This window comes from Rhizophagus irregularis, chromosome 1 (assembly GCF_026210795.1).
Source record: "Rhizophagus irregularis chromosome 1, complete sequence".
Lineage (NCBI taxonomy): Eukaryota > Fungi > Glomeromycota > Glomeromycetes > Glomerales > Glomeraceae > Rhizophagus > Rhizophagus irregularis.
This window is the reverse complement of record NC_089429.1, coordinates 4,598,306-4,611,784: the sequence shown is the minus strand read 5'-3', so window position 1 is coordinate 4,611,784 and position 13,479 is coordinate 4,598,306. Positions and strand designations below refer to the sequence as shown.

The window sequence follows — 13,479 nt, the reverse complement described above, 5'->3', positions numbered from 1 at the left end:
GACATCATATTTTTTGAAAGGTTAGCCACCAAGCCAACCTGTGCAACTATTTAAGAGAAAAAAAAAATTATAATTTTGTCATTTGTAATAAATTGATTTTTCTCACGATCTCACCAACTATTTTTATCCAAGTTGGGCAATGATGGGAACTAATATTATACCAATCAAGATTACTGTGAATAAAAGTATTAATGGAAAATTCAGAAATTTATATCTTACGAATAAATTTTTCGGTTTAGAATGTCTTTTGTATCAATAATTATCCGGGACGTAAGCGTAGGACACTTATGATTAGGTACACTCCATTCCAGATACTTGTCTGTTCGCACGCGCGTTTAAATACCAATCTACGTTATGTGATTTTGTTTACATCATACGTGATAAAAATAATCGATAGTATTAGTTTTTATACTTTTTTTTTATTTTAAATGATGATCATGTGATTTAACGCCTTGGACGCTCCAATAGTTCCTGCTGTTACCTAGTATATATTATTTCATCTGACTGATATTTTAAAATTTTTGAATTTATATCAAAATTATATTTCCTAAACTAAAAAAATACTTTCCACACTGACAGCAAATAATTATATAGCTTTATTATATTTATTATATACCTAATAAAGTATATCTTTTGTTTGATATGTTAGATAGAAAATAAATGGAGAAATATAGAATTATCGAAAAAATATTTAAGGAATTTAAATGTTATAGTCTATGATATAATGGTCAAACTGTTATCTTTAATTATGGACAACCTAAATATAGTCAAAGGCCATATGACCATATCTATTAAATCAATGTCGACCGAGCCAAGTGACTCAAGATTTTATATATAAAGATTTCTTGTGTTTAATTAGATTTCTTAGTTCTTTTGTTTATGACATTTGATTTCTGCAGTTGACTAATTCATTATTGATTGATTTTGTTCAAACAACAATTTTAACATTCCTTAAATTTAAATATCATTTTTACATTATTGAATGATGCAGTCCAGCCTACACTAATCCCTGTACCTTCACACTATTGGTAGTAGTGTCCGCAGTAAAATTCTTTTAATTTCTGTGATCGGTGGAATCGAACCTGCGACCTCACCATGCTCAGGCTTCACGAGGGGACTCACGGACTAACCAATGAGCCAAGGGTGAATTATAAAACAAATCAGTCATTCATCAATTTCATACCCGTACAAAAATCTCATCACAACACTAATTCGTAATTATCAAATCAGGAATATTTCATATTTGTAATAAAATTATTGTATAAAACGAAATAGGATGTATTAAATAAAGATGTTTTATCATTTTCTACAAGCTTAGAAATTAAATTTTCATCGTAAATAATACTATCAAATTTTTCTTTTTTTTTTTGCTTTCTTTATTTTAATTATAAATAATAAATGCTACAGGTTGCGGTAATACAGTAACTTAATATGTATTGCTTCAAATAATTCTCCATTGAAATAATTTTAGTATAGATCTTAAACGCTTTTAAATACCCAAGTTCTCATTTATACTGCGTGGAAATAATTTTTATTCCACAAAATTTCAAGCATTCTTTGAACTGAAAGTGGCCGGGAAAAATTAATGATGCTACTGGGTAAAGCTTTGATGGTAGATTATTCCACGCTGATACTTCTGGATACGTACCATTGACTGTAAAAGCACAAGTTCTTCTATTCATGTCTAAATGAACTGCAACTTTGGCCATTTTCAATAATCTACCCATCCAGTAAGTTGTTTTCCTGCAAAATCCTCGAAATTAAAATTTTCTGGCGCACATAGTACTCACAACCCAAGACTAACAGCAAGCTTTTTCAATAATAGCGTCCCATTCAAAAATGCCTTTATCTAATAACAATTTAGCTCTAACATTTTGCCATGCTTCACTTGATGTTGCGTGTACAACGTTTCAATTATAACACATGTTGGCTCACCCCAAACATAATCAGATTCATTAGTTGTTCCCCGAGTATCATTTAAATTGAAATTATTTGATTTGTATTATGTAAATAAATATTTAAAATTATTTTATCTGGGACAATTTCTAGTGGCTTGATCAGAAATCAATAAATTCAACTAAAGGTTCCCAACTTTTTGATGATCGGTAATAGGTCACATTTAATTCTGGCCAGAATTATCAAATATACGCAAATCAGTTATTCAATTTCAATCGGGTTTTGAACCCATTTTAAATCCGTTTTCGAAAATGGAACCAGTGATTGGAATCGATTCGACTAAAATTGATTTAATCGAAAATTGAATCATATCTAATATAATTGATTAATCGAATCTAAAAATCGCCCTATAAAAAAGGTTTGTGCTAAATTTGTGCCAAACGGGCTAGTCATGCAACATTTATTCAAATTTGTACTAAAAATAATATAAAATTCAAACAAATATCGTATGATTAGCCCGTTTGGCACAAATTTAGCACAAACCTTTTGAGTCCCAATAAATCGAATTTTTTTATATTTTGGCGCAGCAAATATAATCTAGTAATATAATCTTGCTGTTTCTATAACTACGCCACAACGAAAAAAATCTCAGAATTAACAAAAAAAATTGAAAAAATTATTGTAATGGTTTTTTGATCATTAATAATTGGATATTGGACAATTAGACAATTGAGAATTTAATCAAACATTATCTAATCAAGTTTAATTGTGGCTAATGTTTAATTAATTAAAAAAAATTTTTTATTAATTGATAATTTCGAGTTCAGGGGCCTGTATCATCCTTTGGCCATAATTAAATATAATTCTATAATGCGGGCCAAAAATGTCTACTGCATATTTATACATATATTTTTATTGTAATGATAACAAATTTTGACTTTTTATATAATAATTACTTTAGCTAATAAAATTTCAGGGTTTTTATTTAGTGCAAAATAAAAATTTTCGAATTTTACAATAGTATTTTAGTTAAGGGCGTTGCATCACTAAAATGTTAAAAAATATTTTTTTTGTAAAATTACTGAGAAATGATTTCCAAACTCTATACTATACATCAAAAAACATTTGTTTTGAATAATAATCAGTTTATTAACAGTCAAACTCAATAAAGCTATTAAAACATTCTAGGCATTTAATTGACTTGAAAAGACATGGTCATTAGTCACATGTCAATTTGGGTCATAAATGATGACAAAGCAACTAAGCTATGATCTTAATTCTGGCCAAAATTTATTTATACAGTTTTGAAGTTAAAATTTGTCATGTGATAATATAAATCTATACAGCATTATATTTTAAATGACTCAAACGATAAAATAACTAAACGACCTAAGTATATTTTTTTTCTTGTCATGAATTAAATCTTGTTTTACTAAATTTTATAGTTATAAAAATAATGAGCAAAATTTATTTATTTTAAAATCTCCGCAATTAAATATTTTTTTTATGAGGTTGAATTCGATATCGACCAGGGTAGGTTAATGATGCTACTGGATAAAGTCTTGATGGTAAATTATTCCATGTTGGTACCTCTTGATACTTTGTTCCATTAACTGTAAAAGCGCAAGTTTTTCTGTTCATATCTAAGTGAATAGTTATCATTACACCATCTCCGAATGATGGACAGTGATTGTTTATACGATTTCCAGAATTGTAACAATAACCATTGAAACCTAATACCCATCTAGTCCTGCAAAATCTTCATAATTTAAATTTTCTGATGCTACTCCAACCCAAGACCATGAACAAACTTTCTCAATAATAACATCCCATTCATAAATACCATTATTTTCTAATATCATTTTAGCTCTAACACTTTAGTGTGAACTAAGACCATTTGTGCATGTACAGTTTTTCCATTATCCTCAATTATAAGTTTTGATCCACATGCTGACTCATCCCAAACATAATTGGTACAATTTGTTATGGGTATTCCTCGAAAATAAGTTCTATTGGAATTATTGGATATTGTATTATGTCGATAAACATTTACAATTATTTTAGCTGGGACAATTTCTAATGGTTCGATGATATCAACTAATGCTTGACCATGAATTCGTTTGAAATCAATAAATTCAACTAAAGGTTCCAATTCTTTAGCAACTTTTTGTTGACCGGTAATAAATTTATTTTTATTTTCTAATTGTACAGAGTTTTCTATTTGTTCTATTTTTTCTAAGATTGACCGTTCAATAAGAGTTTTATATGCATCATTAGAAACTTGCTTTGCAGCAAGAATAGCACTATATCGGAAAACTTCGTATTCTGGGGTCGCAAAAGGTCTTTCTTTTTCATATGTACAAACTAAAAGATATTGAAGTCCTGCAATAGATAATCGACCAAATTCAACGGTATTTAATGGAATAGTAGCTACCGCTTCAACCGACAAATTTAAAAGTATATTATTCTCTGTTAATGGCATTTTACTTGCAAATTTAGATAATAATTCTGGTGAATAATTTTCTGTTTGATTTTTTTCTAATATATTTTTGAAAACTTTCATAATAAAATCCTGAAGGCCTAGTAATTGAAGATATTCCGCAGCATAAAATGCCTCAATTATATTATCTTTTGATAAAGATTCTTCTTTAATTGATCCCGTATAAGTATATTCTAATACAATTTCCATTCCAACGGAATTAATCTTTGGAAAAGAAATTTTATTTTCATAACTTTCTTTCATCCCATTATAAAGTAATCTATCAAATACTTCTGATCTTGCTGCTAAAATTACTCTACAACCATAAAATTTCTTTTCATCTTTACATAAAATTTCTGTCACTGTACTTTGGATTATTTATTAATAATCTTAAATCTTTTTCTAACGAATATCCTCTCGTCATTTTAACATTTTTTTTTTTTTTTTTTTTTTTTTTGTAGTTCAATGAGTATATAAATAATAAATATGATGCCGGTTTTTTACAAATTTAGGATAGTATTTGGTAAAAAAGTATTAGCAAAAAATTCGGTAAGACGAAAAGGTGTAGAGTAGGGCCCCCGTGGTGAGTAGAGTATGGTGACATTTGGCAGAGTGTAACATAAAGGTGCGAAACATACGAAAGTGATGAATAGTCACCCGGCCAAACCGCTGGGCCGAGCTTTGGCCGAGATGTTTATTTATCACTTGAGTATAATGTCACATCCTCGTTATACTCTACTCACCACGGGGGCACTACTCTACACCTTTTCGTACTGTTCGTAGCACTCCAAAAAATTTCATGCATTTCAATGGAATCATAGTAGTAGTAATGGGGTCGTTAAGATGTTTGAAATTTTAGGGTTTCAGTAAAGCAATTGTGTAACTTATCAATCAAAATGTCAAAATCAATCTGTGCGACGATCGATTTCTCACATCCATTGATCCCCAAAAAAAAAATTTTTTCTCGGATTAAGCAATTAGTAATACTAAAATGGATGAGGCACTGCATACTCTTACAACAGAAATTAATCGTCTTGGTTTCACTCCAAAAGAACAAATCAGTTTAGTCCAATACTTCACTCATAACGTACAAAAAATCGTATCTTTTCTTCCTAACTTTACAACGGATGGTGATAGGCGGGTTTACTTGAAGTCTTTATCATTATTATCCACGCCTAGTATGTTTCATCATTGTGTTGTGTGCGCTGTCGTATTCACCAAAATTCCGAATACTTACTTATTCTTGTGCTTTTTTCCTGCTTCTTATCGTCAAACCCGCCCAAAAACACATTCACATTACAGCAGAAGGGGTAGAGGGAATAATTGAGGAGCTGGAAGATCTTCAGCTACTGATAGATGAAAGTAGAAAATTAAAGCGAAAAAAAGGTTCTCCTTTCATCCTTTTCAAGGTATATAAGTTGAAATCTGTGACTAATTTCTTTTTTCTTTATCACAGAATATATGGATACTGTTAAAAATAGCCTTGAGGCAGAACCACCCTCTACTAGTGCCAAGCCAAATCGTTTCTCCGTAGATCAAAAGAAAAATCCAATCCTTAATGGTCGACCGCTTGATCTCATTGGTCCTCCTATCACCCTTTACCATAGGGCTTTTAGTGAATTTCTCGAAAATTTTGAGGATGTGAATTTGGAAATATCTCCTGACATTTTTAACTGGATCACAGATTTCATATTTGCAGCAGCAGAATTTTATGATACCGAAGATGAACGTTTGGAAAAAATAAGAGATATCCTTTCGAAAAAATGGACCATAGACTTGATAGAATACCAGGATAAGTCAGGGATAGGCCACAGCTGTGATGGAGTATTTATGTGTAAAATAAAAAACAAACTCACCGCTTACATCGCGTTCATCGAAGGAAAGAACGAGGTTGGATCAGGTGGATGTGATCCCAGCATTCAAGGGGCAATTTATTATAGAGACCACTGGTCTCAGCATCGTGTATGTTTTAATTTTAATTCCTCAATTGGTACAAAACTTATTATTATTATGTTCATATGGCAATTGATATCTTCTATTCAGGCTCAAGAAATTCGAAATAGCTGTTGCGTTCCATCCTTAATTATCACCGTAGCTGGCCCATGGTTTTGTGTTCTTGGAGCTGTCTTTCTTAATAGGGTAGTAGTCCAGCCACTAACAGATACCATTCCATTTACAGTCAATCTACGAAATGATGTACAAGTGATGCGAATTGCTCGCCTTTTTCAGGCACTAGATATTGCTTTTGACCACCTTACCTCTTTTTACCAGAAGGTGGAATTATCATCATTACCATCAGACCGGCGGGTTTTCCCTTATATTCAACAGGCTGGATTCGGGAAGAATGCTTTTTCTTTTACCTACATATGCGAAATATTGGATGACCATTCAAGACCTATCTGGAAGGCTATGAGAGACGATAATAACAAAATGATTGTTGTGAAATTTGCGCTTAAATACAATGCTAAAGCACACATTATTTGTGCGAAAAAAAATTATGCTCCGGAACTGTTGTATTACAGTGATGAAGAAGAAGCCAAGAGATTGGGGGGATATAAAATGATTATCATGGAATATATTGATGGTATTTCACTTGCACGGAAATTCAATAGAGGCGAGATCAAAACTAAAAATAATATTTATGCTGATGTGAAGGAATCTATTAAACTGCTACATGACAAGAACTTAGTGTTTGCGGATCTTCGAACACCAAACATTCTGGTTGATGAAATAGATGGATGTCAGCGAGCAAAACTTATTGACTTCGATTGGTGCGGAGTTCACAATCAAGATAGGTATCCACTGTCAATGAATCCAACAATATCATGGCCTTATGGAGTGAAACCTTATGCCTTACTCCAAAAAGATCATGATCTTACCTGGCTTAATGAGTTAAAAGAGCTTCTAGATAATTCAGCAAAAAGTTCACCTCAAAGCCCAATAACTTCTGCATCAAAATCATCTCAAAGTATTAATATACCCATACATCAAAAAGCATCAAGTTCTCATACATCTACACTTCAAAGTATGCTTCCAAATATACCTCAAAAAGCATCAAGTTCTTCAATAAGTTCTCATATATCTAAACCTCAAAGTATATTTTCAAATATACCTCAAAAAGCACCAAGTTCTCATACATCTACACTTCAAAGTATGCCTCCAAATATACCTCAAAAAGCATCAAGTTCTTCATTTATACCTCAAGGTTCAGCAACTTCCGCATCACGTTGGAATCCACGTGTTTGTAGCTGTGGTTGTATTACATTTCGACCAGGTATATTTAACAGAAAGGAATGCAACTCTTGTGGTCATACACACTAAATAAATGGATTAATAGTCTCGCTTAAGTTTTTACGCGAAAATTTTGGCAAGTTATTATTTTATATTGTTTTTTAATTAGTGACAGCCATGTAGTATTTAACATTTTCAATAAATAAAATTCTATATAACATGAAGGTCGATAAATTTAACATAATTGAAGACTAATCTTTAGTTAAGTTTTTTAAATCTATTATATTCAATCCCTAAATATGAATTTAGTATTGTTGTAAAGATAAATGCAAACTTTTCTTTTTCCAATCTTTTTTTTAAAAAACTTTTAGCATGATAACAATTTTTATAATAAATGTTTAAGATACAGTACAGTATGAACGGTTCAGTTAAATATTTTATTATTTTTTTGAAATTTCATACTGAAAGAAAAATTTGTTAAATGAAACATATTTTTTTTTATTGTATTTCAATAAATTTGCAAATATTAATTAAAAATTTATGTACTGTTGATTAGGTAAATGGTAATAGTTGCAATAAGTGAAGGTTATAACCGTATGTCGATAAAGTTGTAAGTTATTGCCGTAATTTTACAACTAGTCATAAGTGGTGTAATGTTCGTAATGAGTGTAACGTCCAGAATGGTGTAACATTCAAAATAAGTGGTGCAGATTTGCAAATGTATCCTTCTTACTATACTACTAGAATCATATACGATAGATTTTCGGTTCTTGCGGGAAAAGGTAAGACTATTATTTATTTATTTATTTTATTTATTTATCATTATTTAATATGTTCTTTTCGATTTTTTTTTGTAGAAATAAATTTGAATATTTAAACCTTCCGAAACAGGACGTTAAAAGTAAATTCAATAGAGGAGTGTGTTTTCTTTAGTAATTTGATTTAAGAACGTTGTTAACGTACTTTTTTTATTTCTTTGTGTAGTAAAAATTAACTTTTTGGACTATTGGACCTTTCAGAACAACGTTTGAAGGTATTCCTTAGTAGTTTTGTTTAAGGAGGTTACAACTAAATTTCTTTTGTTTCTTTTTTGTCGGATGATCTGCGACCCTTCTTAATGAGCATCTGAAGGTAAATTTGAGGAGGGCTTTTTTCTTTAATATTTTGTTATTTAATTTTATTAACGTTCTTTTTTGTTTCTTTTTGTAGGAAGAACCTTTTGGGCCCTTTCTTCATGTGCATTTGGAAGGTAAATCTGAGGGGGAGGCTAAAAAAAAAAGAAATAATTTGGTGTAGTTTTTAATTTATTTCTATTTTTAATTCACAAAATGAACCCGGTTACAGTAAAGAATACAAACTCTACATATGTAAAGCCGAAAATAGTCTATGTAAAATTGATAACCAACACCCGATTGCCTTTTCAGAACAAGGGGTGGCCACCTTGATTGAGCTGAACTCCCTAGCCGTTCTTAATTTGGTGCGGTGATTATGATTTATATACACATATCTTTAGTTTTGTACATCACGTGATAATGTAATTAAATTGTCTAATGATCTTTCTGTATTTTAATAACAAATGATCAAATGACAAAGGATGCAAAAATGATATCCAATCATTTAGCATTTGGGTTATTTACGGAATGAAATCATTTAACCCTAATTCGAAAAATGGTCAAATGATCAAGTCATTTCCGATGATCAACTTCTACCGATTTCCAAAATTTTGCTGGATCATACACTACCACACTGTTATAGTAATAATGGACCATTTATTATTGATACGGGAATTTCCTATCATCGGGAAAATGTAACCCGAAAAATTTTAATCTTTATTGGTTAGAATATTCTTTTTTTAAAAAAAGCACTACCTATAATTTTTTATCGTAATTTTTGTATTTTAATCTTACACCTATTATGGGTAATAATGGACCATTTATTTATTGATACGGAATTTCCTATCATTAGAAACTTCACTAATGCATCGGAAAAATGTGACCGAAAATATTTTAGTCTTTATTGGTTAGAATATTCGTTTTAAAGTATACTTAATACATTGACATTTTTTTTTTCATTTATTAATATGGTAATTTATTTATTGATACGAGAATTTCCTATCATTAGTAACTTCACCTAATGCAGTTCAATGCAACGGAAAATGTGACCCGAAAAATATTAACCTTTATTTGGTTAGAATATTCCCTTTTAATGTTACAAAAAAAAAAATATTACTTATAAAAAGTTCGCCTAAAAAAAAATTAATAAAAAATTTTTTTTTCCAATAAAATAAATTTCTAAAATAACCAATGGAAACCGAACTTAGTAAACCAAATATCTCAGATAAAGATATCAATACAAAAGGAACAAAAAATTGTTCATATTGCAATAAACCTTTTACTAAAGAATTATGGTGTGAAGAATGTATTAATTCTTTAGAAAAATTAGCAGAAAATAATGATGAAATAGGAATGTTTAATTTAGCCATATGTTATAAAGATGGAGAAGGAATAGAAAAGAATTTAGAAAAAGCCTTTCATTGGTATCAAAAAGCAGCAGAGAAAGATCATATTAAAGCAATGACTAATTTAGCCAAATGTTATAAAAATGGAGTAGGGACAGAAAAAGATTTAGAAAAAGCCTTTCATTGGTATCAAAAAGCAGCAGAAAATGGTTATGAAGCAGCAATGAATAATTTAGCTATATGTTACGGAAAAGGAGAAGGAATAGAAAAGAATTTAGAAAAAGCCTTTCATTGGTGTCAAAAAGCAGCAGAAAAAGGTGATGAAGGAGCAATGAATAGTTTAGCCTTGCATTATGAAAATGGAGTAGGAACAGAAGAGAATTTAGAAAAAGCCTTCCATTGGTATCAAAAAGCAGCAGAGAAAGATTCTATTGATGCAATGCTTAATTTAGCCATATGTTATCATGATGGAGTAGGAACAGAAAAGGATTTAAAAAAAGCCTTTCATTGGTGTCAAAAAGCAGCAGAAAAAGGTGATGAAGATGCAATGAATATTTTAGCCATGTATTATAAAGATGGAGAAGGAACAAAAAAGGATTTAGAAAAAGCCATTTATTGGTACCAAAAGGCAGCAGAAAACAATCATACTTGTGCAATGTTTAATTTAGCCAATAAGCATTATTTTGGAGAAGGAACAGAAAAGGATTTAGGAAAAGCCTTTCATTGGTATCAAAAAGCAGCAGAAAATGATTATGAAGATGCAATGAATAGTTTAGCCGCGCATTACGAAAATGGAGAAGGAATAGAAATGAATTTAGAAAAAGCCTTTTATTGGTATAAAAAAGCAGCAGAGAAAGATTATATAGGTGCAATGTTTAATTTAGCCAATAAGTATTATTCTGGAAAAGGAACAGAAAAGGATTTAGAAAAAGCCTTTTATTGGTATCAAAAAGCAGCAGAAAATGGGCAAATTGATGCAATGCATAATTTAGCTGTGTGTTATAAAAATGGAGAAGGAACAAAAAAGAATTTAAAAAATGCCTTTAATTGGTATAAAAAAGCAGCAGAAAATGATTTTGAAGATGCAATATTTAGTTTAGCCATATGTTATAATGATGGATTAGGAATAAAAAAGAATTTAGAAAAAGCCTTTTATTGGTATCAAAAAGCAGCAGAAAATAACTATACTCTTGCAATGTATAATTTAGCTATGTGTTATAAAAATGGAGAAGGAACAAAAAAGAATTTGAAAAAAACCTTTTATTGGTTTCAAAATGCAGCAGCAAATGGTTGTACTGATGCAATGTATAATTTAGCTATGTGTTATAAAAATGGAGAAGGAACAAAAAAGAATTTTAAAAAAGCCTTTTATTGGTTTCAAAAAGCAGCAGAAAATGGTTGCACTGATGCAATATATATGTTATCCATACATTATGAAATTGGAATAGAAACAGAAAAGGATTTAGAAAAAGCCTTTTATTGGTGTCAAAAAGCAGCAGAAAATGGGAATGAAAAAGCAATGTTTGATTTAGCTGCATATTATAGAAATGGAGAAGAAGCAAAAAGGAATTTTAAAAAAGCCTTTTATTGGTATCAAAAAGCAGCAGAAAATGGGCAAATTGATGCAATGCATAATTTAGCTGTGTGTTATAAAAATGGAGAAGGAACAAAAAAGAATTTAGAAACTGCCTTTTATTGGTATCAAAAAGCAGCAGAAAGTGGTAATAATGATGCAATGTATAATTTAGCCATATGTTATTATAATGGAGAAGGAATTGAAAAGAATTTAGAAAAAGCCTTTCATTGGTATCAAAAAGCAGCAGAAATTGATCATATTAAAGCAATGATTGTTTTAGCATTTTGCTATCGTAATGGAATGGGAACAGAAAAGGATTTAGAAAAAGCCTTTTATTGGATTCAAAAAGCAGCAGAAAATGATAATGAAGAAGCAATGTTTTGTTTAGCTACACATTATGAAAATGGAGAAGGAATAGAAAAGAATTTAGAAAAAGCCTTTCATTGGTATCAAAAGGCATCAGAAAATAATTATATTCATGCAATGTGGAATTTAGCTATTTATTATAAAAATGGAGAAGGAACAGAAAAGGATTTAGAAAAAGCCTTTTATTGGTATCAAAAAGCAATGGAAAAAGGTGATAATGAAGCAATGTTTAATTTAGCATATAATTATTATTATGGAGAAGGAACAGAAAAGGATTTAAGAAAAGCTTTTATTTGGTATGAAATAGCAGCAGAAATGAATGATAAAAACGCAATGTATAATTTATCTCTATATTATTATAATGGAGAAGGAACAAATAAGGATTTTAAAAAAGCTTTTTATTGGTGTCAAAAAGGAGCAGAAAATGGTGATGAAGAAGCAATGTTTAATTTAGCCAATAAATATAAAAATGGAGAAGGAATAGAAAAGAATTTAGAAAAAGCCTTTTATTGGTATCATAAAGCAGCAGAAAATGGTCGTAAAGAAGCTATAAATCAAATAGCCATATGTTTTGAAAGTGGAGAAGGAATAGAAAAGAATTTAGAGAATGCCGTTTATTGGTATCAAAAAGGAGCAGAAAATGGTGATAAGGTAGCAATGGTTAATTTAGCCAATAAATATAAAGATGGAGAAGGGACAGAAAAGAATTTAGAAAAAGCTTTTCATTGGTATCAAAAAGCAGCAGAAAATGATCAGACTAGTGCAATGTTTGACTTAGCCATATGTTATGAATTTGGCAAAGGAACAGAAGAGAATTTAAAAAAAGCCTTTTGTTGGTATCATAAAGCAGCCGAAAATGGTCAAGAAGAAGCAATTTTTAGTTTAGCCTTATGTTATGAACTTGGAGTAGGAACAAAAAAGAATTTAGAAAAAGCCTTTCATTGGTATCAAAAAGCAACAGAAAATGGTCACATTGGTGCAATGTGGTTATTAGGCAGATGTTACGAAAATGGAAAAGGAATAAAAAAAAATTTTAAACAAGCCTTATATTGGTATCAAAAAGCAGCAGAGAATGGTGTCAAAGAAGCAATGAATAGTTTATCTATATATTACAAAGATGGGAAAGGAACAGAAAGGAATTTAGAAAAAGCCCTTTATTGGCATCAAAAAGCAGCAGAAAGTGATGGTGTAAGTTTTAAAAATAAGAATGAATTATGTAATGAATGCAGACGACCATATAGTAATTACCAATGGTGTCAAAAATGTAATACTAAACGATTAAAAAGGAATTTTTCAAAGTGGACTAGTAAAAATGAATTTATTGATAAATTTATTCAAGAAGCACAGCTAAATGCTAAAAATAGTTATGAAATTTTAGAGTGGATACCTTATAATAAACTTTCAAGTATTAATTATCATGATAAAGGTGGATTTAGTGAAATTCATAAAGCTATTTGGTCAGATGGACCTATT

General features: G+C 30.1%; 2 protein-coding genes across 2 annotated transcripts; one reads left to right on the top strand and one right to left on the bottom strand.

Annotated features, from left to right (window-relative positions):
* Positions 1-3,387: 3,387 nt before the first annotated feature.
* On the bottom strand, positions 3,388-4,799 carry OCT59_000940 (uncharacterized protein; the record flags this gene model as incomplete). Its single annotated transcript, XM_066139219.1, has 3 exons — positions 3,388-3,646; positions 3,771-4,691; positions 4,744-4,799. 3 exons carry the CDS (start codon positions 4,797-4,799, stop codon positions 3,388-3,390), a joined length of 1,236 nt encoding a protein of 411 aa, XP_065988642.1.
* Positions 4,800-5,366: 567 nt separating this feature from the next.
* OCT59_000939 (uncharacterized protein) lies at positions 5,367-7,696 on the top strand (the record flags this gene model as incomplete). Its single annotated transcript, XM_025309024.2, has 3 exons — positions 5,367-5,553; positions 5,832-6,337; positions 6,419-7,696. 3 exons carry the CDS (start codon positions 5,367-5,369, stop codon positions 7,694-7,696), a joined length of 1,971 nt encoding a protein of 656 aa, XP_025186744.2.
* Positions 7,697-13,479: the final 5,783 nt, after the last annotated feature.